The sequence below is a fragment of the Pichia membranifaciens genome (assembly GCF_001661235.1).
Source record: "Pichia membranifaciens NRRL Y-2026 unplaced genomic scaffold PICMEscaffold_2, whole genome shotgun sequence".
Lineage (NCBI taxonomy): Eukaryota > Fungi > Ascomycota > Pichiomycetes > Pichiales > Pichiaceae > Pichia > Pichia membranifaciens.
Genome location: NW_017566983.1, coordinates 2382334 through 2408313, shown reverse-complemented (window position 1 = coordinate 2408313; position 25980 = coordinate 2382334). Strand labels below are relative to the sequence as shown.

The window sequence follows — 25980 nt, the reverse complement described above, 5'->3', positions numbered from 1 at the left end:
ACGCGGCGATCGCCGCGTCGATGCGCGGCCATGAACGAGCAGGGCTCAGGCGTTGCCAAGCATGGGGTGGCTGCAATGGAAGCGTACTAGTCCGTCGCAGCTTTGTGCGGGAAGCCATCATTGGCAATCACAGCCGCGATTCTGCGCAGGGTCACGACCCACATCCGCCCCTGATAAGGCGACCAAGCAAGATCTGCAAAAGGTATCCAAGGCCTGGATCGTTCGGCACCGTGCGGGGATCCTCGGAAACTCGAAACACCGACAGCGCAAAGCAGCTAGCTACCGCTAGCGTCATCGGCCGCACAAAGCAGCTGTGCTGCACCCACCACCCCCGCACAGAAAAAAAATGCTACGTAGTCTGCGCCGGCGCTGACATAGCCGCTGCGTGTCCGGGCGCGGCTGTCTGCAAGATTTCCGGGCTCTCTCTCTGCCGCAAAGCGGCACCCATCTAGATTTGGCGCCACCTGCTCCACCTCGGCCACCCCTGCATGCCCGGCTCCCCCGTCTCCGCACCACGGCGCAGTCCTCCACTTCTGGCCTGTATTATCATCCCTTGCGCAGCAGCATCAACCGCCGCAAACCAACACCACGTATGCGTCATGGCCTGCACTCCAGCCGATGGGCGCACAAGTGGGCAGACGGTCGCAGGCCCCGCCAAAGCCCGCCAAAGCCTCCCCATTATCGTCCTCATCCCACGTCCCCACACGCAGTGTACCTCGGCCCCCTCCCTTTACCCAATGGGTAAACATTTCACGCCGCCCCCAGGCAGACAAAACGACGAAAAAATGCAGAGCAAAGCCGAAAGCCAAGAGCGGCGCAGTCCGCGTGCCGCGCCAGCTGGGCACTCCTCTCGCTCCCCTCCTGTTGCGGACAATAGCCCGCCGACCCATAGGCACACAGACGCACGTTCTAGAATTGCTGGCCCGATGCAGACTGCTCTAAACAGCTGCTGCCCGCATTGCGGAGAATCGTGGGGCGCCCCGCGCCTGAGCCGTGCTCGCATTTGGCACTCCGAGGCTGCCGCCTGCTCCGACCGGGCTGCATTCGGGTAGGCAAGCAGACATGGAGAGGTTAGCCGTGCCTTGGGTTTCTGGAACGCGTGTGATCAGCATCTCTTGCAGCAAGTGGGCAAAGCGGTCTCCAGCCACTCGTACACTGCTAGGGCTGGTGGTGCTACTCGAAGATAGATTGAGATTAAGCGTTAAGCGTCGTAAATACTGTAAAAATTAAATAGCTGTGGTGAAGCAATAAAAAGATCTAAAAAGGAAAAACTGAATGGGTGCTGCTGGTACAGATTTACACCACCTCAGTAGTGTGCCATGTTGCACTTCTCTAAATGGCGTTGGAATCTGTAGCTTCGGTCAAAACGCCTGTTGCAACGCTTGCACTTGAACTTGTCCGTGTGCACAATGCTGTGCCGCGTGAGGTTCTCCTTCGAGCTCAAACGGGTTCCACACTGGTTGCACTTGAAGTGGTAGATCTTGCCCAGATGCACGCGGTTCACGTGCTCCGTGAGTCTTGTTTTTCTTGTGAACGAGCTGGTGCACTTGCTGCACTTGAACTGCTTGTCGGTCTTGCCAATGCCGTTGGCCAGGCCGCCTGCAAAGGCCGTGCTGCCCGATCCGGCGCTCTTGCCCCGTGCGTGGTTTCTGGCTCTTTTGACCGCCATCGCCCCTCTCTTTACCTCGCCTGTGCCTTCAAAACTGTCGTCGTCGCTGCAGTTTCCTGAAATGTTCGTGTCGTCGTCACTGTCGTTGTTGTCGCCGTTATCGTCATCGTCGCCATTGTTCTCTCCGTCGCTCTCGCTGTCACCAGTGCCGAATTCATTGCTTTCGTCGTTACTGTCCATGTCCTGGTAGTTGTTCAAACCACCCGTGTGTGCACTAGTGACATCGCTTCTTCTTCTGCTGCTGCCCTCGGCCACGCCTTGGCCGTCGCCTTTCTCCGAGTAGAGGCTCATGCCCTGGCTGGGTAGGGAGATGGGCAACTGCAGACGAGCCTCATTCAGGGCCTCCTTCATCTCTTCGTTGAGTGTCTCCACCTCCGAGAAGCTCGAAAACAATCTATCTCTGGCCATAGTATTGTTATCTGTGTTGAATCTGTCACTTCCCGTGTCGACACCGCCCAATGTGTTTGTGTTAGGGTTCATCCCCATGTTCGAAAAGTCGTTGAACTTGGACAAGCTGTGCTCGTCCAAATACGTCACGCTCGTGGCATCGCTGAGCAAGTCGCCCTGCATCATCAGAAAATCATCGCTTCCGCCATTCGCACTGCTGCCGCTCACTCCGCTCTCCAAGCGGCGCCTCTGATAAGGCGAGAGAGACATGTCGCTGGCAACCGGGGTGTGGATGCTGTAGTAGTCGTTTGCCGGGGTGCTGACATCTTGGTTAGCATTCATCAAGTAGGTGAACAGACTATTGTACTGTTCGTCAGTGTTGTTGCTGTTGTTGGTGATGCTGTTGTTGTCGTTATTCACCCCTGATTGTGAGATAGACTGTGGGTCCTTGAACTGAGGACTGACATCGGCTGGAGGGATGCCGGTCACCGGTTGGGTGAAGAGGAGCGGGTTGACATCAAAGTTGAGGCGGGTGGCGCACCTTGGAGTCGATTTCATGTCCGTCACCAAAGGTTTCTCGTTTATCAGTTGCAGCAAGGTGGAGGAAATGTCCGCGCCAGCGTCGTCCTGACGGGTCTCTGGGATGTCCTGTTGGGCCACTCCAGCAGTCTCTGCGTCATTGTATATGTTGTTGAAGAATATGCTGCTCAGAGAGTTGGAAAGATTCAAGGCGGGTTTTTCCAATGCAGGCGCAGCGGCGTTGGCCTTGGTGTTGGCGTTGGCGCCCACACTGGCCGGACCAACCCAGTCAAACTGGTCCTGGCCTTGTGTAGATTGACTGGTACTCTGGAACTGCGTGTCGAAGAGAGGTGCCATTTTAGATACCTGAGAGTCCATTCCGAAAATTTGTGGGTATGTGTTATTTAGGTTAATGACTTTACCGTGCTCTAGTTCTTGTCGCAAGTGGCCGAAATAGGGTATTATCGAAAAATTGGGGGTAGCTGGTGCTGTCTGGAGGTGGTGTACGCTTGCAGAACTAAGTGCTGATAACAGGAAAAGAGTAAATTAAAAACCAAAGGGCAAATTAAACAGAGACAGAATCCAACAAGATAAAATTATATATTAAAAAAAAGAATGAATTAAGGAACCGCAGAAAAACATGTATGAAAGTGGCAAATATACAAAACAGAAAGAGGATACCCAATCGCTTTTATACAAAACAACTCGTGAAAATGCACAAAATGGATGATCATCCTTCATCGTACCACCATCCCCGTACTTCTTGGACCGGATGCGTAGCGCAAACATAACCCGCTTGGCAGCACCACTGCTCGTCTCGCTTTCCCGCAGTTGTCTGTGCGTCGCTGCGTGTGCGTCGCTGCGTATGCATTTCTGCATTTCTGCATTTCTGCGACTTTGCATTCCGGGGAGGAGCTAAGGGTTCTCGCTCCTGCTGAGAACAATAGCGCGGCACCTGCAGCGCGGCTAATAATAGTGCTTGTCACCGGCTTGGAGCCACTTTCTGGCCCGCGAAACTGTGCACGCCGCACGCGCAGTTAAAACTCTGGGCAGAATTTAGGTTTTCAGTGGCGGAGTAGGCATGTGCCGTGGTCTATCTGGCGAAGGCATTTGCTGGCGGTGCCAGTGCTGTTACTACCACAGTCACTGCCAGCGCTGCCCCACCCAGCGTAGTTCCCAGAAGATGAGTGGTATCAGATTTGCCGCCACGGCCAGAAAGCGACAGATAGCTGGCTCCTAGCGGCAGAGCTGTTAATCGTGGTGCAGAGGCGGAAATCGAGAGCGGAATTGAAACCTACTGTTTATTTTATTCTTCCATGTTCTTTCTCAAGAGATTTAAGTCAAAGGGCATCTGGGCTTCTCCGGGTGGGCATAGTTTAGGCTGGGCCACACCTGGCACCACAGCGCCTGGGGACACGCTCCATCGAGCCTATTCGATCTCCATACGGCAGGGGTGGCAGAGGGACACTGTCAGTGGTGGTGGCGGATGTGTTGCCAGCAGGCATGGACACGGTTCTACGACCTAACCCGAGACCAGCGGTTAGCCAACGGTTAGCTAGCGGTTACGTATGTATTTCTAGAAAGGCACACGTAGTGCGGCACCACGAATTGTGCAGCGTCCGACAGCACAATGACTTCTTGGCTAGTGCCTCCCAGCGGATTCAAGGTTAGTGCTATCTGCACAGAACTTGGCCCTTGCATCGCATGGAAGGGTCTTTTCCGCGGCCAAGGCCCGCGCTCCGAATCAACTGGCCCCTCCTTCACGCGGATCGCCATGCTGCACCCGCAGCCGCGTGTCCTACGTAGTCGACCTGCAGCATGCTAGAAAAAACAGAGCTAGAACCTCATTGTTCTTCTGGCAGGCCTAGGCGTTCCACGCGTCAAAACAAATGCTTGGCTGCCTATGCCGCATCCCGCTCTGCGTGTTCACCTAGCCTCTTTTTCCAGTCGAGATGATCGGGAATGTCTCTATCTTTCTCGCAACTGCGATTTAACTGTTCTTTTTTCCGACCACAGCTGTGCGTGGTTTTGCAAAACCCGTCGCTTCCCGCCCGTCTGGTAATATCAAATGCTGCCCAGCACCGTCTTTGCCGCCCCTGCAGGTCCTCGGCGCCGAACTACACGTTCCACCCACTTCCATCTGCTTCTGTTTCCCGTCCTCCATCCTCTGCGGTGAACTACATGTACCTGGTTGCTTTCGTATTGTCTGATCTAAATATGCAGGTGTAGTTGTCGATCTCCGTTCCTTCCTATTCCCATCAGGATGTCAAAATGAAAACCCGTCGACTTCAGTGGCTACGTAGTAAGCACCGGATGCCTGCGGTGGTCGGACATGGGTCTCGGCCCACACTACTGGAAACACCCCACGCCGTGGCATGAGGGACTAGTCAGCACCCCTCTTACGTGGTCCCGATGCAGAGACCACAGAAGGGGAGAGAAGGAGGAAGAAGTTCTTCTCGTACGTTGTCCGGCCTGACGTCACGCTGAGAGCAATCTGCTGTTCCTCTTTTTTTTTCACTTCCTCGGGCTCCTACTGAGGTGGGCGGATGAGCCCCGCGGCGACAGGTTGAAAAAAAAGATAGACGCGTCGGGAGGAGAGCGGCGAAGTCGGCTGTGCAGGGCAACACACGGCGTGGGGAAGAAGTGGAGGCCGAGAAGAGCCAGATCTGAAGCCCGGACCAGGTAGGGCAAGGGATGACAAGAGGGAAGGCAAGAGGAGGGGAAGGAAGGGGATTTAAGCACTACATCTCCCAAACAGCGTTTCCAGGAACGTAGCACAGATAGCTGCAATTGAGTAGCAACGCATTGCAGACAACACTCACACTCACACTCACACTCACACGCAACACGCAACACGCAACACGCAACACACAATCACACATACACACACTAAAAATGTCAGAGTACAAGAGACCGATTTCGCTTATGGACTTCGAGATTGCCGTGCACGACCTCTCGGACCAGGAATTGGCGTCGATATTGGAAAAGCTACACGTCTCGATCTCAAGACTGATCCAGTCTAACGAGCTCATGCAGAGTCTTATGGACAAGGAGAAGAAGAAGAGTGAGGAGACGCACATCGCAGACGGCGAAGTTGCGGATGAGGACGACGAGTTTGATACCCCTACAAAAGACGACATCAAGATTTACCGCGACAGCATAAGCGAGAACGAAGTAGTCATCGAGAACCAGCGGGCACGGTGTCGGATCATTGAGAATGAGCTCGAGTTGCGGAACTTGCCCAGTAGCCGGCCGCAAGACGCACAGCACTACCGCTCGTTGCAGAACTCAAACGACGTGCCGATCAGCACCGACAACGAGCAGATTGCCTTGTAGGAGGCTTTGGATAGGATAGGATAGGATAGGAATCTATATAAATTTAATCCATGACAGTTACACAGTACGATAAATATATTTATGAGTAAAATATTGAAAAAGGCTCTAGTTGGAAGTTGGAATTTGTGGGAATTAATGGAATATTCTATTTTATTTTATTTTAATCGGAGTGCTTACAGCAGTCCGTGGTTCTTCAAGTACTTGTACAACCATAGCATCTGTCCGAAGTTTGCAATCAAGTAGATCATAAACGTTAGAATGAAGAGCCTCATGTATTTGTCCAACGTGTCTTCGTTTTTGTTTCGCAATGCCGGTTCTGAGGTCTCCAGGTTTCTCTGGAGCTGGAACACCACAGCATCCAACTCTTCACCCACTTTTTCCAGTCGGTGCGCTATGTCGTCTATCAGCTGTGTCGACTGTTTGTATCTTTCGGACAAGGCTTCCACACCGAACTCTATCTCCATCATTGCCTCCACAGTGGAGGGCCTGGAGCTCCAAGATTTGTCGTGTTTCAAGTTTTCAAAACAGACGTCGAAGTACTGCTCGTTGCAGAACTCAGGAGTCTTCTCGGTAAGAGGGTAGTCTACCAACACACGGAGGCTCTCCTGATTGATGCTGTTGATTCTCCGGAGGGTGTTTGCATTCTTGTCGAGCACGTTGAGGTTCAACTTCTGGATCCGAGAGTCTATCTGGTAGTCGCTGGAGAAGTCGAACTTGAACGCGAGCATGACGCTTTCGCTTGTCTGTGGGTCAGTGCCGATCTGGCTGCAATTGATGTGGTCCGAGAGGTAGTATCTGAGACAGCTGTTGCTGATTAGGTAGTTAGTCACTATTTTCTGCAGCTTGGCGTTCAGCCTCTCAAGCTTTTTCTGGAAGGCCAGGTCTTCTCTCTGGTGGTTGTTGCTGCCGTCATCCATCCCGTAGATCTCGTGGTGGAGCAGATATATGTCTGTGAGAAGGTCGTTGTCGCCGTTCGGGTTCGGTGGGATCTGCATGCCCAACTTGACTGCCAAGATGGAGTCCATGCAGAAAAAGAACACCAGGGCCAGTAGTAATGTCCTCACGGCAGCTGTCATTGTGTGTCTGTGTGTAGTGTGTCTGTGTGTATGCGTGTATGCGTGTACTGACTGTATGCCTAAGTGTGGGTGGGGGATGGTTATATAAACGACAGAAGAAACCAGAGCGCCAAAAATAGCTCTGTGGATCGGATCAAGTGTCAACGGGTGAAAGGCAAAAGGCGTTGCTTGTGCCGGCGGTGTCTGCAGACGGGAGCAAACGCGGCAGCAGAGTGTGTGAGGAACAAGCCGGATCGGTGGTTGTGCTGTGTCTTTGTGATCTGTAGCAAGCCAGTGTGACAGAAGAGTAGTCACGAGTGTGTGTGTCCTGTGTTGTCACTGAGCGCCACTGTCTACGGATGTTTCGGTGCCAACCGGCTGCAGCAGTACGTAGTACAGAAAGACCCAGGCGTGCAGAAGCGCAGAGGAAACGAGACCACACCAGCGTCGAGCCCAGAATGCTAGCGTGTGTGTGTTCGTCGAAACCGACCCTGTGTGTGCGAGCGGTGTGTGCGAGCGTGTGAGTGAGGGTGTTTTCTCGCTGCAAGATCAACAGCACAATGCGGGCGGCCACCACATGGAAAAAAAAAAAACGGAAAAGCGACCAGCAAACGAAAACAAATCAAATCAAATCAAACAGAAACAGAAAACACACACACTAAACCGCCACACGTTGCCGCCCTCGCACAGACGAGACGAAAGAAAAGGACCTAACGGGGGTGAAGACGCCGTGTTTGCGCCGTCCGCGACGCGACGTTCGTACAGGTACGAATCGGCGCGTCGGTGCGGCGGCGCGGCGGCCAATGACGTAGTGGCCGGCTGGAAATGAAGGGAAGGGGCCGGAGATCGACGCGTCGATACGCGAGACGGCTCGGCGGGTTCGGGCTTGGCAGGGGCTCGGGGGGCACTCTGAGCCCCCGCTGCAATCACCTCGGTGGTTGTAGGTTGTGGCAGAACCACCTATAAAGCAGGGGCGATTCCAAGCTGGTGGGTTCCGCAACGCAGTGGTCTGGCTATAGGTTATGTTTAGCATCGGAGGTGTCTCTGTCTGTGGTTGTTGTCATTACATGGTAGTTGCAAGACGACCCCTGTTGGACAGGATAGGACCGGACCAGGATCAGGATAGGACACCGTGGACTCACCGCGACAAGTCTTCGGAATTAAGGTGTCTCCGACAAGACGAGGCCGCTTAGTCAGCGCCTATGTCCCGAGTTTAGGCTATCCCCACAGCCGGTTTTTCAGCTACAATTATCCAGCCCGGATGCTCCTCGGTGGACAGGGCCAGGGCATCGGCAATCCACCAAGCATGGGCCACCAGCTCCCCCGGAAATAGGAAATAGCGCTACTGTTTACACCAGCGGATGCGCTTCCCGGCTCCAGCCCTATGGAAAGTATAAATTGCCGGCTATGATTCCGAAATGCTTCTTGTAGCTCTGATGGGTTTTGTACAGCAAACCACTACCACTTAGCACCGGAATTGCAAGCACAGCTAGCAAAAAAAAGTATTGGAACTCTAAAAAGCTCATAAAATCAACGTATCATGACTGCAGTGAAGGAAATCAGAGCCATCGGTGTCCACGACTACGACAACTGGTTAGAACCAAAGGAGTTCACCTATGAGCCACAAGAAATGCGTCCTGAGGAAGTCGAAATCAAGGTGGAGGCGTGCGGTATCTGCGGTTCCGACATCCATGCTGCTAACGGAGACTGGGGCCGCCACTTCTCCCCACTTGCTGTCGGCCACGAGATTGTCGGTGTCGTCACCGCTGCCGGCAAGGACTCGAGACACAAGGTTGGCGACAGAGTCGGTGTCGGTGCCCAGTGTGACTCGTGCCACACATGCACCCGTTGCAAAAACGAACATCAGAACGCCTGTAGGCGCATGGTCGGCACCTATCAGGGTGTTTACCCAAGCGGCAAGGTCACACAGGGTGGCTATGCCTCCCACGTGAGAGTCAACAGCGAGTTTGCCTTCAAGATCCCAGACAACTTGAGCAGCGTCGACGTCGCTCCTTTGCTTTGCGGTGGTATCACCGCCTTCAGACCAATGATGACCGCTGGTGTCACCAAGGGCACCAAAGTCGGTATTAACGGTATCGGTGGTATTGGGCACATGGCTATTCTGTTCGCCAAGGCCTTGGGTGCTGAGGTCACCGCTATCTCTAGGAACGACAAGAAGAAGGAGCTCGCCATACAGTTGGGTGCAGACCACTATATTGCCACCGACGAGAAGGACTTTTCTAAGAAGCACGAGGACTCAATCGATTTGCTCATCAATACCGGCTCCTCCTTTTCCGAGGGTAACGTCAGCGAGGTTTTGAACCTCTTGACCGCCTTTGGTAAAATGACCTTCATCACCGCCCCGCCTATTGATGAGAAGTTGTCTTTGATTCCATTCCAGATGCTCCAGAACAACATCTCTGTCGGTGGCTCCTGTATTGGCTCTCCGAAGGACATCGAGTACATGTTAGAGGTTGCTTCCAAGAACAACATCAAGCCTATGATCGAGACCATCGACATTAACGAGCCTAACGTCAAAACCGCCTGGGAAAGAATGGTCAAGGGTGACGTCAGATTCAGATTTGTCTTAACCGGTTACGACAAGTATTTCAAATAAATTAAATGATGAAACCACATTCATGAAACTTATGACTCTCTCATGTATCTCTCCGTGTTCCTTCGGTCACCTTGTATTTTACTTTTCTAAGGCTTATTATTAAGTAATTATAAAGATTAGTTTTCTAAACCAGTTTTTAGTCCTACAGGGCTAGTATTAAACAGAACCGTTGAACAACATCTCGATTGCACCCTCAACCGAACCGCCACTGCGTCTTAAAGCACGTACGTTACGGTCAAAGTCGAAAAATCCCATGTCGTTCAATTGACGCAACTGCGTCTCGTAAACTTCCTCTGGCGGCCTCGTTTCAGCTGCAGCAGCTGCAGCGCCTGGGTTCCCGAACATGTTTAACAGATTAGGATTAAGCGCCGGGTTCAGAAAAGGGTTGGCTCCTAAACCTGCGCCAGCGCCTGCACCGGCTCCGGCACCGAATAGAGAGGCAAATGGGTTAGCAGCTGCACCTGGATTGGCACTGCTTGACTCAGCACCAGTGGCATTCGTCGAGCTGGCGTTATCAGCAGTGTTTCCAGAAGCGGCATTTGGGTTTCCCGGAGTAGGAAAGCTTGAGGTGGCAGCGTCAGCACCAGCACCGGATCCCGACATCGCCCTCTGGAATTCCATCATGCCCCTCATGGCCTGTGGGTTGGTCAACATGTTTCTAACATAATCGCTTTGAAGTAGATCTCTTGCGGCAGGCCCCATTGCCCTTAGCTGTGGCGACTGTTGGATCATATAATCAAGCATCTGAGGATTGGAAAGCATGGATCTCATACTTTCTTGGAACATTGGATTGTCCATCATCTGTTCTAATTGGTTCTCAGGAGGTAGCTGCATTCCGTCTGCACCAAAGCCCAACTGGTCCATCGTAGGCATTGGGATGTTGTAACCTGCATATCTCGCATCGGTTAGACCTGCTAAAGGATTGAAGGAGCCTTGCCCAGCCTCAATATTCGATGGCACTGATGGCGGTGGCGAAGAGGCATTGCCTGTATTGGAAGATGCTCCACCTGCAGCAGAGACTGCTGCGGAAGACGGCGCATTGTCACTCTTGGCAGCACCTTTTACCAAATGAATTGAGTGACCTTCTTTGATCTTGTATGTCTCGAGGGTGTCGTTGTCTTTCAAAACTTTACCAGAAAATATGAGACGTTGACGGTCCACAGAAACATCGAGATCACTTGCAATCTTCTCCTTCAACTGAAGAACGGTCATAGCAGGCGTGACGGTCATTTGATGCTTGGCATCGCCCGTCATCTTGATGGTAATTGTAAATTCAGACATTGGTAGTATGGATACTAATCAACTTATGAACTATCTGCAGTAATTTGATAACTTGACACTGCTCATTTACGCAAGTCTTCTTTCTCTACACAGGGCTTCCTCTATCGGTGTTCGGTGTTATTCATGAGATCATTACGCTTCCCATTTTGCCACCTGGGCAAAATCACTGGTGCACGGAAGAGGTCTCAGCCGTCGACCGCCCCTAAATTCCGAGGGAATCACTTCAGCATGTAATGAACAGAAATGAAACATATACATGCCAAACAGGGCTAAGGGCTCAGACGTCTGTTCCTCCTCCCGAAGCCAAGAGCACAGAATACAGCCATAAGTATGGTTGCTGCTCCTATAGGATATGAGACTCCGACTTTCCCTTCGTTATATTGGCCCCTCGGACAATACTCGGATGATTTCCATTCGTCCTTCTTGTACCACACCAAGGACATATGGGAATTTACAACAGTCTGGACAATCATATTCATGACTGGTGTGTACACAGCTTCTGCGTGCATATTTCTGGTGACACACTACATTGGATCATCTCGACATCCAACCCTCAAGAACGAGGGAGATGAGATCGAAATGAGAAACCACAATTTTGCACTCCATGAAATGAACTATAACCACATTTACCAGACAACTATGTCCACCTATCAGCACTACTTTGTGACATCTCTGTTTACTGGGAATAGAAAGATCTTAATATACACTGTTTTTGCCTATATCCTACTAGGAGCGATACAAGGGTTTATTGCCGGTTCGGTTGTTGGGGTGTTGATAGCAGCCATATATGATTCCGCACAGTTCAAAGTCACCACCTGGATACCCTTTGTTTATTCATTAATCATCACCCTGTACAATATTGCCGACTCGTACTCCTTTACGGTCAAAAATTTATAGAAGCAGCATTTTCAAACAACTTTTCTCACGCTTTTGTCTTCATTTCCCCTTCAATTCCATACGCCTATCAGTATTTACTTCGACGATTCGAAGGTTTTCTTCTTCTATATGAACCCTAGTTGTTTAATTTATACATACCAAACTATATAAACTAATAATAATCTTTTCATTTTCAAGGAAAAGTAGAAAATATGCCCAGATGCATAATGATAAGGAAAAAAGAAAAAGCGCCTCTCTTTTACCTTTCGTTGCAATCGAAACAATACATCTTCACTTCACCGTTCTCCAAACCGCAGACTATGCGTGAGTCTCCCAACCCGACGCAGGAAACTGAGCTTGCGTTGGCAAGAGTATGCATGCACTGGCCGTTTTGCAAATCCCAAATTTTGATACTTTTGTCGTGTGCACCACTGACTATCCTAAAAGTATCAGCCGCAATGGACCAGACGCCTTCGATGTGACCAAACTGTGTACGGATGCACTTTCCTGTCTTCACATCCCAGAGCTTGATTGTGTTGTCCAAAGAGGCAGTAAGAAGATGAGTGGGGAGGTTACGACGTGTTTTGACAAACTTCTCAAAGTCGCTTTCATCGGTATTTTGAACGTTATTGTTGACGTTGTTGCTGTTTTCGATATTACCGTCATCCTCCTCATCATCGCTGTCAAATACAGCTACCTCGCTATTCGAGCCACCGGTTTCGTCGTTTACCGCATTGGATGTCTTTTGACAGTTAGCGACGTCGGTTACCAAGTCGTCAGTATAAGTGAAAGGAATGACGCATTGAACCTGCGCAGTATGACCGCCATTTTCAACTCCTCCGTAGGTTCCAATGTACTTGTTTGTCTCCAAATCCCATAATCTAACAGTGGAGTCATCACTTGCACTGAACAAGGTCCTACTTTTCGAATGTATTTTAACACACGTGACCCAGTCGGAATGGCCACGCAAGGTATAGCAGGTTCCGATGTCGACGTGCCACACTTTGATGGTCTTGTCGGCACTCCCGCTGACAATCACCTTGTCCAAAAAATCAACACTGATGACTCCTTCTCTGTGGCCTGTGTATGACGAGATGCATTCACCTGTTCTCCAATTCCAGACTTTGATGGTGCAATCCAAGCCTCCGCTGATCAATTTCTGATCGTCGTATATGAGAGACTTTACACCCATAGTATGGCCGGTCAAAGTACGGATCAACTCACCCGTGTCTGTATTCCAGATCTTGATTGATGTATCGTAGGAGCCTGTCATGAGCAACTTGTTGTTGTCGTACTGACAACATAAAACACCATCGGTGTGTCCTTCAAACTTTTTCACCGAATAGAAGCCTTTTCTCCAATGGCGTTCAACGGTGTAACGCTCTGAATAAACGGCCTTCCATGGTCTCTTCTTCCTCATCAGCCTCTTGGGTGCCGATGCGCCGCATTTCCATAGAGGCTGAGGAAGGTTCTTCACGGCCTTCATTTCTTCTTCGGCTTCCGAGAATCTTCTCTTGCGGGAAGACTTCTCCTGTAACTTCTTCACCGCCATCAACGGGAGGCCCCAGCCGCACTGCGGGCACTTGCGGTCGATGTGCTGTTCACACATGTATCTCCAGACACGGTCGTCGTCTGCGAGCTGCTTCCACTTGGTGGACACCTGTGCAGCGCTGCACAAGCTCTGGCAGTCGAGGTAGCACAAGATCTTCAAGGCAAGCTCGCTGGGGAGCATCTCAAGAAAGTCAATCTTGAGCAAGTGGGAGATCTCATGCGAGATGACAGAAAGCTGCGGGAAGCAACACTGAGAAATTAGGCCCTGGAGAATCAACGCCCTCTGTTGGCTCGACGAGTTGGCAAAGGAGGACCACACGTTGGTGACGGTCTGCTGGTCCTGCTTTGAGAACGTGCTCAATTTCTTCTGGATCTCGGTGAGCTGCTGTTTATCGGCCATTTTGTTGCACCTTATTCTTGGGTTATGTCGATAGCAGTACTTGGTGTCGAGGACGTACGCCTGTTCTTTCTGCACGTCTTTCTCCTGTCCCGCACTCGTGCTGGAGGGTGTCGCCATTGTGGCTATTTCTGGTCGACGTGTGTCCTGTAAGCCGATATTGTTGTTGCTGCTGCTGCCGATGCTGCCGATGCTCTTGTTGCTATTGTTATCTGTGTAAATGTTTGGATGCTTGGACTCAGTGATTCTGGTGGCGACTGCGGATTCCGTGTATGTCTGCGGGGCTCCTGTGCCCTCTGTCGGCGAAATCGTCATTGTTTTTGGTTCTGTTGTTGCTGATGCCGATGCCGTTGCTGCTGCACAGGAGCCAGATACGGCCCCTTCTCTCCGAGAGTCGCCCGTCACGGCATCCCTCCCGCTCGTAGGGGCGCTGTCGCCGCCCCTGTACTCCTTGTACATCTTGCCTTCAGGCACAGAGCCTCTCGGGCTCGCGTGGTGATGATCCCTAACGCCTGTCGTGTTCCTGTCCGATAACACAGATGTGAGCATATTCTGCGACGGACTCGGGGCCACCGTGTCGCTCGAGCAGCTCTTCTGGAGGTACTGCATTAGTCGTTCCTCGCTTGTGGGGTCTGACATGGCAAAAGGATCTTGTTGAACAACAGCAGAAGAATTCCAGCAACCGAAAGCCCTATAAGAGCCACCACACACTTGTTTAAGGCAGCGGAGGGCCTACACAGTTACAAAACGTGAAAATTAGACTTAGACATAGTGTTCATACGCAGAAGCCATAGTTGGCAAATCGCCCCGCGCTGCGGAAGCTCAGCTCTACCACGGAGCGGGACAGAGACGGAGAAAAAGGCAAAGTGAGAGGGAAAAGGAGAATCGGGAACCGGTAATCGCGGGGGGAGGAAACACAGCCACAGCCTCGATTGCGGGACGGCACGTGATGCGTTACGTAATGCGTTACGTAATGTGTTACGTAACGCATTACGTAATGTGCTGAGGTAAGCAGCGCGGTTCTCCTGTCAGCGTCAGATTTTACGTCAGCTGCAGATCCAGGAGTGGTGACACTTGTGGTCAGCACCACTTGTCGACCGGGTTGGCAACGTAGGCGTCGTAGTCGGCCCTGCGGTAGATGCTGACCTCGGTCTCGTTCGCCATGCCGTAGTCGACAAGCTTGCGGGAGGCGTCGTCGAGGTCGAGCACCCAGTCGTCGTCGTGGTCCATGTTGATGACGAGGTTCATTGTCTTCGTGGCGTGGGCGTGCGTGTAGATCTTGAGCGTGTCGTACTCGACATTCCGATAAGGCCGGAGACTGCCCTCGGTACGGATGGTCTCCAGGATGGTGTCGAAAAACTGTTTGGCGGTGGTGTTCACGAGGTCAACGTGCTGGAACACATGGTTTCTCACGTTCCGGTACGGGAACGACTTGATGATGCGGACCGTGATAACGGAGTCGTTGAGTGGTCTTGCCGTGGAGGTAAGCGGTTCCTCGAGGTCGTATTCAGACATGTTGAGGTGGATCGGAGTGGATGAATTGGGGCGGGGTTTCGGTTGTCTTGATGATGAAGAGGCCGAGGAGGTTCCAGGGCTCTGGGAACGTACAATTTTTTTCTTCAGCGCCTGCGGCGGCGATGCATTACCCTTTTCGGACGCCTACCCGTCTTCAATTCATGTTGAGGATGTCATGTGCACATGGATCGTTGTACGGATGAGCCTAGTGACAGCCCGCCTGCTTCGTTAGCCTCTCTCACATCCATTTTGCAGACCAATGAACATCACCTTCAGCAACTACAAGGGTTTTCTGTGTGGAGGAGGCAGTCCCGATGGGCGCGTCGACCTGCGCAAGTACCTTCCGCAGATCAGCAACTCCCAGCCTAGCGGTAGGAAGGAGAACACAGGCAAGTCCAGCACAGCCGGTTCCGTCGAGTACCGGACAGACGGATTTGACCTCTTGGCATCTGCATGGAGCCTGCAGGAAACTGGTTCCGACGGTACTGAGCTGCACCTGTTGGAAAACAGCGTGACTGACGGAAGCACACAGCAGCGTATACTATGCTACGGCAACTACTTGCGAAATCTATGCTTCCAGTCTGCCGAGAACAACGAGTCGCCATCGTCGAAGGGCAATGACCAGTTGAGCTCACATACCACCCTGTATGGAGAGGAGGTGCTGGAAGGCAGCGACACTGGCGCCTTGGACGAGGACGCACCCAGTCCACAGATACCGGAGATGGCAAAGACCCCCATAAGGGATAAGAAGAAACGGCTCACTCCCGACGAAAGGAAACTTTTGCGACAGCAGGCAAGGGAAATGAAGAGAAATGCACGGCTAGCCAAGACGCAGGAAAAGAAAGGCCTCCATGGTGGTGATCTTGACCTCGGCCTCGACCTCGTTCCCAGCACAAACTGTATCGGATCCAGATCCAAAGCAAAGCATCTCAGGTTTCTCATCGATGAGTGTATCAAGGCTGCGACCATTACTGTAGGCGGCAGCAAATTGAGTGACACCACCAAGGTCTCGCAAATTGACGATGTCACCCTCTACATTACCGACCTGAAAAACTTGCAGGATGATGAGTGGCTTTCGGACAGTAATATAAGTTGGGTGTATGCATTTTTGTATCACGGTTATCTCCTCCCACTACTAAGCGAGTCTTTGAAAAGCTCAAAGTTTTATCAATATAAGAAGGAGAAGGAAGAGTTTGTTTCTCCCATATGTCTTCTCTTGCCCACCTTCACTTTTCTTATTGCCAACAACCCTGACCCTGAAGACCTTTTGACGTGCAACGTGTTGCCAAACGGGATTTCCGATGCGCAAATCGTATTCTGCCCTTTGAACGATAACGATGATTTCGGATGCTCTGAAGGGGGATCCCACTGGAGCTTGGTGGTTTTTTTCAAGCTGCAGCCCACTGGCGTCCCATCCAAAACAGCATACATCCAGAAAGCTCTAGTCTATGACTCGATGTTCCAAGCAAACGCATCTGAGACTGAGCGGCTGGTCCATAATATGGCAAAAGTTCTCTACAACCCTAAAGACCCCAGATCCAAACTCGAATGGGATATTGTTCATGTCCGAGATTCTCCACAGCAAACCAATGGATCTGATTGTGGAGTGTACGTTGCCGCCATAACTTCCTTCCTCGTCTCCCAGCTTGTTGCCCTGACGGGCTCATCAACAAGGCATGCAGCTGCAGGTGACCCCTTTGTCGATCTGTCGTTGAAGAGCTTGAGATTCAACGCAATCGATTCAAGGATATGGATGTTGAGCACTTTACTAAATTTCTTGAAAAATCCAAAAATAGATTGACTAACTGTCCCTTTATCCTCAATTTTTTCTATCCTCTCTATTAATTATTTTATAAACCTTATTCAAATGTACAAGTAATATATTCAGGTCATACCACTCCCCTTTTATAGTGGGCCACTATCTTTACTGATGAATTCCATTGCCTTGACATCACCTTTGGCAAGTTCTTTTGCATTCAACAATTTAGATAAACAAACCCATGGATCACGAGAACCACCCCAACGCAAAATTTCATTCTTGAACTTTTCACCGGCTTCTCTAGAGAATGGATCTTCTTGGAAAAGATTGGACCAAACTTTTGCAGAGATCGCCCTATCCAAAAGATAAGAATAATACAATGCACCGTATGAGTACAAGTGTCCAAACTTGCCTGGCCAGCTTGACTTTGTATCCGCGAGAATAGCAAGATTTGACTCGAGTTGATGATACAGTCCAAGCGCATCAAAGGCTTCATCCGTCACATCACAATTCCCAGCTCCGTGATATAGCTGATCTAACAAAGCCATCTTAACCTGCCCAAATGTCTCACAATAAGTCAATAGTCTATCGGACTCCAGGTGTTTTCTAACCAACTGAGTCGGAACAGGCTTTCCTGTTTCATAGTGTTTACCAAAAGATGCAAGAACACGCTCATCACGGGCAAAAGTTTCATGTAGAATCGAGGGTAATTCAACGAAATCGGTTTGGCATCTTGTCCCTGATACATTATGTAATGCAGTTCTACCCAACATACTATGCATTGCATGACCCATTTCATGGAAGAGGGTTGCAACTTGCTCTAGTGTCAAGCAGATAATGCCAGAGTTGTTCTTGTTTCCGTAGTAGTTGCAAACGAGGGAAATTACAGGTAGTTGGTATGTTTTTCCCTTCTGAACAACAGTTTCAACCGTCGACGTAGTAGGCAATGATAGGTTGAAAGGGTCTTTGGAATCAAGTTCAGCATTATCTAACATTCTGGAACAACAGACCGTGAAGTGCGCAGGATGTGGTGTCTTTCCTACTCTATGCAGTAAGTCTAAATACATGATACCAACTTTTCCGTCCTTATCACTCACAGCATCAAAACGACGGACGCTAGACGACCACACCTCTCCGGGTTTCAACTTCTGGGGTATTAATTTGATGCCATAGATTGAGTGGAAAAGTTTAGAAAGTCCGGATACAACCGTTCCGAGAGAAAAATACTGAGTAATATCTTCGTTCTGAGAAGATTTTTGGGAAAGAATATGTTTCGTCAACAAATACTCTCTATCCCATGGTCTAATTGAATTCACAAGTTCTTCTGAAGTTGGATTTTCTTTAACTGAACCGGGCGGAAAATATTTGTAAAGCATCTTCAATTCCTTCAAAACTTCTGGTTGTAAATCGTTTATTAGACCTCTTAGAAATCCAACTACATTGTTTGAATTGCGGGCCATTTTATCTTGAAGAGCATACTCTGCGTAATTGTTACAGCCCATCAACTTTGCCAAGATCGCACGGCAGCTCAACAAGCTTGTCAGTAAAGCAGTTTGATTCTCAGGAACACTGTGCAAAGCGACCCAAATTTTCTGACGGATGATCTTGTTCGGACAAGATCTCAACAACTCAAAAGGTAAGTGGCCATAGATAGGAATTGTTAAGCTGCCATCAAACCCATGAGATATAGACTTGGAACATTCTGGATTGATATCACCCTCTTCCCACTCCGACGGTTCAATTTTTATACTATTGCTTTGAGGTATGGTGATATTGTTGTTAAACTCTTGGCCAGCAGTTGCAATATACGACGATAGTTGGACAAACTGTTCTCCTGTAGCGTCGTCCATATCAATTCCAGACTTTTTGAAATCCGAATAAAGCAATTCTCCGACTGAGATTTCCTCTTGCGATAAAGTTTTCCTAATGCCTAGCTTTCCATCATACAAAACTTTCTGAAGCTTGACAAACAAAGGCTTAGATGTATTCAACACGTTCATATGTTCAAATAGTTGAGCATGACATTGTTCTGCAGCTTTAACAAACGATGAGTTTGGGTGTGCTGCACGGACAAATTCACATAAATCGATAACTCTACAGAGCATATCGGAAAGTCTATCAAGCTCTTTTATGTAAGATTTCATACTCTTTTCAGATTGGTCTTCAATCATGTGGTTCGTCAATGCTCTAGCACGGTCGAGGGATTCTTCTGCAAAACGTTTTAGCCCCTTGGGGCTAGTCAAGTAAGGGTTACAGAATAACCCCACTGATTTTTGTCTCGAAGAATTAAAGTTCAGTGAGTCAAATATCGAAGCTGTTTGGTTTGAAGCGGTTTTATCCGAGGATTGCTGTTGGTTGAATTTGTTCCAGTAATCACTAGAATCAAAGATTTTCACTATTTCATCTTCATTGGCATCATTGCTGGTTTGTATGTGAGATGTCGATGTCGTGAGCGACCTCCTCGAGTTCACGAACGGACTTCTTATCGCCGCACGGAGAGAGCGAATAACTAACTTCATGAACGACTGAGGCAATGGATCAAACTATAAAGCAAGCGTTAAAGTAGTTTGGCTCATAACAAGTCTAGCGTAAAAAAGCAGGAGTAGGAGAAGATAAAGGTGAAACCGAGCAGTAAGATGAGATAGATCTCGTACTAGGCGTTATTTTTTCACCCTGAAACGGACAGCCCACCCGCAGCGAATGTTCTTCGGAACTTTACAGAAGACATGTTAAAGATAGAAAACCAACGACGGAGATGCGCTCTGAGACGTCTACTTCTCTCATCAATTGTGCTTGCTATTAAGTGCTAAAAGATAAAAATAAATAAGAAATGAAAGTAAGGGTGAAAAGGTAATAGTAAATAGGCCCTGAAAAGATCCTTAAGTGGGAAGGATAAGGAAATGGGCCCGATTGATCAACGTTTGGCCATACATGACTTCCATGCATTATCTGTCAAACAATCAAACAACTCCCTGTCTTTAATGGGATCACCCGACAGGGTCTGACTGTATTTGTAAGTGAAGGCACCTAAAGAAACAGTACCGGTGATTTTTTGTAACTTTGGCTGTTTATCTTCAGCATCCTGGCCAGTGACCATTATCGGAGTGTCTCCCATGGTGGAGCAAGTTTCCGCATGATTCGTGGCTTCCAGTTTGATGCTGTTCTCAACACCGTCCTCCTCGACGTGTTCGTCTTCAGAGCCCGCTAACGCAGATTCGTTGTTTGTCTGGTAAATATCAGAGACATTCGGAGACTGCACCTCCTGATGGAGCTTAGGGTACAACAAAGTTTGACGCTGAATATGCTGTCTTTGCAACTCTTCCGCCTTCTTTATTTCTGGCGAAGGATGCGCCGACGTCTTCTGTTTCTTCCTCGGAGAAGTCTCCTCAAAAGGGGTAGAGTCGGATGTGGTGTTTCTTTGCAGGGTCTGCTGAGAGTTCGCAGCCATGTTACACACTGCGGGAATGGTCGATAGTGTTGGAACCGCCACCGGAACCAACTGGCCATTGGCAGCCCGCGTGTAGTAAGTCTGTGGCCTGACTGGCATGAGAACCACTGGTTGCTGCTGAGGCTGAGGGGCAGCGGTAGTAGCACTAACAGCGTTCGGGTAAGAGAGCGGTGGAGCAGACATTGGAAGAGTGACCAACGTCCCGTTTTGTGGATTGTAGAACGTCTGTTGGTAGGCAGGCTGTAGGGCTCTAGCCTGTTGGTGATACTCGGGAGAGCCCTGTCCAAGTGCATTCAAGTAGTAAAGTTGTCGCTCCGGGAAAGGAGTGCCGTTTGCCGAAGGCATATTTCCAGGCGTGTTGTCCTGCGGTAATCCCGGCTGGGTGTCTGTCTTACTGATGCTGAACCGCTTCGGGAGTTTTAGCGACGGAGGGGCGTTTGCTTCTGTGTAACAATCCGTCTCTGTGCTCTTTCCGGACACTTGATTGTTTCCAGTGGCTTCTAGCGTCTGTATGTGCTTTCCTGCGACGAGCGGCTCCAGCGTCTTTGCACGTCCAGCACCTTCTCCTTCTAGTGGAAGGACCGGGAAAGACACAGACGCCGTAGAAAGGGTATCCATCGAGTTGAACGAGGCTCCATGGCTGCTTTTATGCAGTTCTGCACCAGAACCCTGAGCCGTCAGGCTCTGCTGCTGCAGTTCTTTTCGTACGTGGGAAGCCGACATGTCACTTATCTGGGTCATCCTGCGATCGCTTGTCCAAAAGTCGTGTTCCGCTTCAGTTCGATCGGCACGTTTCCTATTTTCTTCTAATGTGTTTTCCAGCACCAGCTTTTTTCGGGACACACTGGCCCCTAGTCCTTCCGTCCGGCCAGGTTTTTCCTCCCTTCCTCTTGTCAGTCTGGACGATCCTGCTGCTCCTGCCTCCTCTTTCCCTCTCAGTCTGGCAGGCCTCTTCAACTGTTTCAGGCGCGGCCGTGGGGGCGGAAAAGTTTGATGCTTTCTGCCCCGTCCGCAGTGGCCCCAGACGGCCAGTGCCGGGGAGCCACCTGCCGAGTTGTACAAGTTGCCCGTCTGGGCTACATTGTTGTTCTTTTCTGAGAGGTGTGGCAAGGTGGATTCTGTCCTACAACGCAAAACAGACAGCTGGAGTGCAACACTGGCTCTGGTGTAGTGCACGTTTGGAACGTGTCCTTTGAAAAGATGAGATCGTCGCCACATCGGCCGCAGCAGCAACAGCAACAGCAGCATCGGCAAACCCCACAGATCAGGGTTTCGGACCTGTCACATCTACATCTTACGAGCATGGACGACCTAGTCGGTGAATCCGGACTGGACGACTCCAACCTAAACCCGAAGTTGAAGCTGAAGTACTATAACAAGGCGCTCGTCTCGTATTTGGCACAGCAGGGGCTCAACATGAACCCGTTGAAGCTCAGTGCGAGACAGTTGAAGGAGAAACACACAAACGTGACGTCGTTGTTCAGTCATGGAAACCCGATCAACTCGGCGGCCAGCTCAAACAGTAGTATTGAAACTTTCATTACAGGGAACGGCCAGATCTTGTTTCTCCCGTTTAATCCGCAGCGCAAGAAGCGGCGGAGAGGCAACATCCGAGACGAGTACAATGACGACGACGACCACCATGACCACGATAACGACTCGGAGGAAGACCACGATGACGTGGACGCGGAAGCGGACGAGAATGACAACGACGAGCAAGACGACGACAACGAAGGCGACGAGCGAAATATGAACCCGGAAGCAGATGAGCCCTACGCACCAGAAGACCTTGAGTGTTCGCCTCGGAAACGCAGCTTCATTCTCGTAAAGGCCAACCGGAAGAGCAGGACGGCTCGGACACAAACCAACGCAAGCGCATCCGCGATTCCAAACGATCAACCGAGCCATGCCCACAACATCACCAACCACACCTTCAGTGTGATTGTGAAGTTGAACAAGAAATGCAATTTAAATAAAATGGTGAAGGTTAATTACCACACACACTCAACCGTGAAGTGGATTCCTCCGGAGTATTCCCGGAAGGAACCGATTGACGAAAGGTTTAGAACCTCTGATATGATTGATTGGGACTTGAACCTAACAAATCCGGACTGCTACATTCCCTTCAAGGAATCTGCTCCTCATACCCTTAACATGAACAGTGATGACACATACGGTGTTTCCAACGTTGACACCAACACGTTGGATGACTCGCTGGAATCAGACTCGATGTCTCTGGATTCCATCAATAATGGGAACCTCACACCTCTGAAAAAAGTTGTGGACGTCAAGTTCTCCAATGAGCCAACCCAAGAGATCAAAACTTTCAAATCTTTAAACCCAAAAGATTACATAAACGAGCCACCATTACTCAGCAGTAACGAAAACTTGGTTGAATCGAATCTTTTCAAAGGCAAAAATCACGAGCCCACTGATTCATCCAGTGATAGTAACGAATCATTTTTACCGGGCTATTACATTTTCCTTTTACCCGTTGTTTACCCACTTAATACCCCAGAATCCATCCAAGTACCAAATTCCCTGCTTTCCCACGAATTTACAATTCAGATACAGAAGGGTACAATTGTTGCCCCAACTTTACAAGCCCCCCAAAGTGCATTTCTTTCTACATCCCCTTCTCACCATTACAAGTACGACGACCAAAACTTCGAATTTGAGCAACGATTCACGCCTTCGCATACACAGAACATAATTCCACCACCTATTGGCACAAATTCGAACTCCAATAACACCCATAATTCGAAGTCATCCTTTTTTAAAAAAATTGGTATACACAAAAGCACATCTTCAAACTCCAAACTGGACTCATCAATCTCGAAGCATAATTCAATATCCCCAAGAGGAAGTTTCAGCTCATCTCATAACACTGCTGTCTCAATTAATGAAAATTTACATTCACGAACTAGATCCAGTAGTGCTTCTCAGGGCAATCCGATTGTGAATTTTCTACATCAAAGCAGCAACACTCCAACAATTTATAATTACAGCTATAAGTTGCCAGCAGTTCGTCTTCCTCCTTCCGACGCCACCTCCACTCTGAACAAATCAATTTATGTCAACAAAGTGTGGAACAAAGCTTTGAATTATGAACTTCTATTACCCAAAAAGTTCACCCAACTTTCTCCACCTAGCAATGTATCTGTTTCGCCTAACGACAAATTTCTTCATGATAATACGTTTTTGCTTCAGATGAAATTGGTCCCTCTAGTGAAAAACTTACAACTGAAGAGGATCAAGATAAACATTGTAGAAAAGGTTACATATACCCCAAAAAGTCCGAATTCCAAAGACCACAAGGTTCCTAAAAGCAGAACCACTGACAAGACGGTCACTATGCTAGAAATTAAGACTAAAGACAAGAGTAACAATTCAAACGTCAACAAGCCTAATGCACCTTTGAAAACTCAAATTATTAAAGGTTGTGTTAATGACAATTTGTTGACTTTTTGTTATAATAACGAAAAATCGAGCTGTTTCAAAGAGTCAGATTCGAGTCATGGCCTTTCTAATAGTGGTAGTATGAAGAGCTCGTCTGGATTTTTGCACGGATCCAAAAAAATGTCTAGATTTTTGGACAACTCATTGTCTATATCACATAATCCTATCACGGGTAATAATCATAATACTAATAATAATATTCCACAGAATCAGGATGATATAGTTATCACAAACCCCGTCAAGCTACAGTGTCCTCTAAATTTTGTTGCAAATGATGACTCAAAGTTTATTCAAAAAGTTTATGAGCACTTATGTACCGGAACGTCTGATCTGAACGGTCTTCATGATGGCTCAGATTACGTCGACAGGGGAAACGACACAATGTCCATTTTTTCTGTCAACTCTGCAGGTAACGACAAGAGTGATGTGTTTTCAGACGATGATCAAGCGGTTTCTCGCTCACCTGTTAGGCGTCAACGTAACTTCTCATTCTCAAGTACAAGTAACAATAATTTGGGTACCAGCGCAAGGAATAATTTAAGTAATCCCAATTGGAGCTCCGTTCAACATGAAGATAAAGCAAACTCTCATACCTTTTTACCGGATACTACATTTTCCAATCTAAAAGTGAGACATAGGCTTCAGATTTCGTTCAGAATTAGTAGGCCAGATCCTAAAATCAAGAACTCGGACGGAGAATTCAAGTTGCATCATTATGAGGTTATTGTTGACACCCCAATCGTTTTTGTGTCACCATTCTGTGTTACAGAAGCACTTGATCTTCCGTCATATGAAGACGCAGTGAGAATCCGTATGTTTGAGGTTGCAAAAAATTCGTCGAAGTTTGCAATGTCCCACATGAATGAAAATGATTCAAATTATGGGTCTGGTTATGGCTATGAAAGCAGTAGTAGTGACGAAAATGCTGTTTTCTCGCCATGTTCCCCGTTGATGTCGGACTCTAATGTCTCGCCAATGCTATATTCTACAACTGATGGCGCTAACAATAGTAGTGCGCAAGTGACCAACTTGCTTGCAACTTCAATTACATCTACCATGTCTTCATTGCCTGCTTATGAGAACCGGGATCCTAGCTTCAATCGCAAAAGAAGTGACAGTGGATGTCCTTCGCTACCTGGAACAACTCCAGTAAATGCATCATCTTTACTCTCGGCTGCATTTTCAAGATCTAAAGAATGTTCTACCAGTTTAAATTCTGTGTTGGCATCTGATTTTAGTAATTTGTCATTAGGGAATGCTACAGGCGTCTCCAACCGTAACACGATTGATGGAGTTATTGGAGTAGATACGGAAGCTCCTCCACCTGAATACACTGAAATAGGTTTCAATAATATCAAGGACATCAACAAAAATGTGGATTTGCACATTTCTTCGACCACCTCTGAATTCAGCACGCCAAGTATTTTGGCTTTTAGATCTGAGAGTACCACCAATGGAACTGACAACATTGATCTTACCAGCAAGGAAAGCAAGGAAGCTCAAGAAAATAAGGGAGACATGAGTGCAATCAAAAACTATGTGGCAGCAACCGATCGTAATAGTGTTTATGAAAAGGAGAATTTAAGTAAGAAAAACTTATCTTCTAGTTTTGTTGATAGTCCTTCGCTGTCTGGCTCGCGTACCAGTCTGAAGTCTGAAAGAGTGGCGTTGTTGAGTGGTGCAGAATCAAGTGGATTCAAAGCGAATGCGAGAAATAGCACAGTTGAATCAGAGATGAGTGCTGGGAATAGTTTTGATTTGGGAGAGCGAGATGATCTTGAGAGTATAATTAATATGAACATGGGACAGATACCTACTTTAAACCTAACACCTACGCAAAACGGCATTTAAATGACATTACATTCCATTTTTGTTCTTTTTAAAATTACTTAGTTATATACAAGCCTACTTTTGTTTAACCCTTGATTTTACAAAGCACTTTTCTTCCAGCATACATGGAAAGAATAATTTTGGTTACTGATGGATGGGACACCTACCTAGGAAGGAGATTGGAATTCTCGAAATTTTAAATTTTTTATGAAATTATTTACAGGAAGTAGATATAAAAAAACTCGAAGATATTCTATGAAGAGAAGTGTTTAGCTAATCCT

General features: G+C 48.7%; 14 protein-coding genes across 14 annotated transcripts; 7 read left to right on the top strand and 7 right to left on the bottom strand.

The window, feature by feature from the left end:
- Positions 1-388: 388 nt before the first annotated feature.
- On the top strand, positions 389-1374 carry PICMEDRAFT_124232 (hypothetical protein). The gene has a single exon (XM_019159925.1). It carries the CDS (start codon positions 489-491, stop codon positions 1050-1052), a length of 564 nt encoding a protein of 187 aa, XP_019019289.1. The 5' UTR covers positions 389-488; the 3' UTR covers positions 1053-1374.
- Positions 1163-3162, bottom strand: PICMEDRAFT_15991 (hypothetical protein). The gene has a single exon (XM_019161044.1). It carries the CDS (start codon positions 2930-2932, stop codon positions 1307-1309), a length of 1626 nt encoding a protein of 541 aa, XP_019019288.1. The 5' UTR covers positions 2933-3162; the 3' UTR covers positions 1163-1306.
- Positions 3163-4205: 1043 nt separating this feature from the next.
- PICMEDRAFT_58459 (hypothetical protein) lies at positions 4206-4400 on the top strand (the record flags this gene model as incomplete). The annotated part of the gene is made up of 1 exon (XM_019163300.1): positions 4206-4400. The coding sequence occupies one exon, from the start codon at positions 4206-4208 to the stop codon at positions 4398-4400; it is 195 nt and encodes a 64-aa protein (XP_019019287.1).
- A 1070-nt stretch (positions 4401-5470) lies between these two features.
- On the top strand, positions 5471-5911 carry PICMEDRAFT_11091 (hypothetical protein; the record flags this gene model as incomplete). Its single annotated transcript, XM_019159748.1, has 1 exon — positions 5471-5911. The coding sequence occupies one exon, from the start codon at positions 5471-5473 to the stop codon at positions 5909-5911; it is 441 nt and encodes a 146-aa protein (XP_019019286.1).
- Positions 5912-6084: 173 nt separating this feature from the next.
- PICMEDRAFT_11090 (hypothetical protein) lies at positions 6085-6987 on the bottom strand (the record flags this gene model as incomplete). The annotated part of the gene is made up of 1 exon (XM_019159747.1): positions 6085-6987. One exon carries the CDS (start codon positions 6985-6987, stop codon positions 6085-6087), a length of 903 nt encoding a protein of 300 aa, XP_019019285.1.
- A 1519-nt stretch (positions 6988-8506) lies between these two features.
- Positions 8507-9583, top strand: PICMEDRAFT_72151 (hypothetical protein; the record flags this gene model as incomplete). The annotated part of the gene is made up of 1 exon (XM_019164113.1): positions 8507-9583. The coding sequence occupies one exon, from the start codon at positions 8507-8509 to the stop codon at positions 9581-9583; it is 1077 nt and encodes a 358-aa protein (XP_019019284.1).
- Positions 9584-9661: 78 nt separating this feature from the next.
- On the bottom strand, positions 9662-10960 carry PICMEDRAFT_124168 (hypothetical protein). The gene has a single exon (XM_019159924.1). It carries the CDS (start codon positions 10862-10864, stop codon positions 9740-9742), a length of 1125 nt encoding a protein of 374 aa, XP_019019283.1. The 5' UTR covers positions 10865-10960; the 3' UTR covers positions 9662-9739.
- Positions 10961-11101: 141 nt separating this feature from the next.
- On the top strand, positions 11102-11931 carry PICMEDRAFT_15983 (hypothetical protein). Its single transcript, XM_019161043.1, has one exon. The coding sequence runs from the start codon at positions 11195-11197 to the stop codon at positions 11759-11761; it is 567 nt and encodes a 188-aa protein (XP_019019282.1). The 5' UTR covers positions 11102-11194; the 3' UTR covers positions 11762-11931.
- A 68-nt stretch (positions 11932-11999) lies between these two features.
- Positions 12000-13808, bottom strand: PICMEDRAFT_31570 (hypothetical protein; the record flags this gene model as incomplete). The annotated part of the gene is made up of 2 exons (XM_019162710.1): positions 12000-12332; positions 12378-13808. 2 exons carry the CDS (start codon positions 13806-13808, stop codon positions 12000-12002), a joined length of 1764 nt encoding a protein of 587 aa, XP_019019281.1.
- A 960-nt stretch (positions 13809-14768) lies between these two features.
- On the bottom strand, positions 14769-15203 carry PICMEDRAFT_72147 (hypothetical protein; the record flags this gene model as incomplete). Its single annotated transcript, XM_019164112.1, has 1 exon — positions 14769-15203. One exon carries the CDS (start codon positions 15201-15203, stop codon positions 14769-14771), a length of 435 nt encoding a protein of 144 aa, XP_019019280.1.
- Positions 15204-15462: 259 nt separating this feature from the next.
- On the top strand, positions 15463-17004 carry PICMEDRAFT_72146 (hypothetical protein; the record flags this gene model as incomplete). The annotated part of the gene is made up of 1 exon (XM_019164111.1): positions 15463-17004. One exon carries the CDS (start codon positions 15463-15465, stop codon positions 17002-17004), a length of 1542 nt encoding a protein of 513 aa, XP_019019279.1.
- Positions 17005-17108: 104 nt separating this feature from the next.
- PICMEDRAFT_32396 (hypothetical protein) lies at positions 17109-19481 on the bottom strand (the record flags this gene model as incomplete). The annotated part of the gene is made up of 1 exon (XM_019162763.1): positions 17109-19481. The coding sequence occupies one exon, from the start codon at positions 19479-19481 to the stop codon at positions 17109-17111; it is 2373 nt and encodes a 790-aa protein (XP_019019278.1).
- A 161-nt stretch (positions 19482-19642) lies between these two features.
- On the bottom strand, positions 19643-21360 carry PICMEDRAFT_63005 (hypothetical protein). Its single transcript, XM_019163470.1, has one exon. The coding sequence runs from the start codon at positions 21149-21151 to the stop codon at positions 19877-19879; it is 1275 nt and encodes a 424-aa protein (XP_019019277.1). The 5' UTR covers positions 21152-21360; the 3' UTR covers positions 19643-19876.
- A 63-nt stretch (positions 21361-21423) lies between these two features.
- Positions 21424-25923, top strand: PICMEDRAFT_15980 (hypothetical protein). Its single transcript, XM_019161042.1, has one exon. It carries the CDS (start codon positions 21611-21613, stop codon positions 25718-25720), a length of 4110 nt encoding a protein of 1369 aa, XP_019019276.1. The 5' UTR covers positions 21424-21610; the 3' UTR covers positions 25721-25923.
- Positions 25924-25980: the final 57 nt, after the last annotated feature.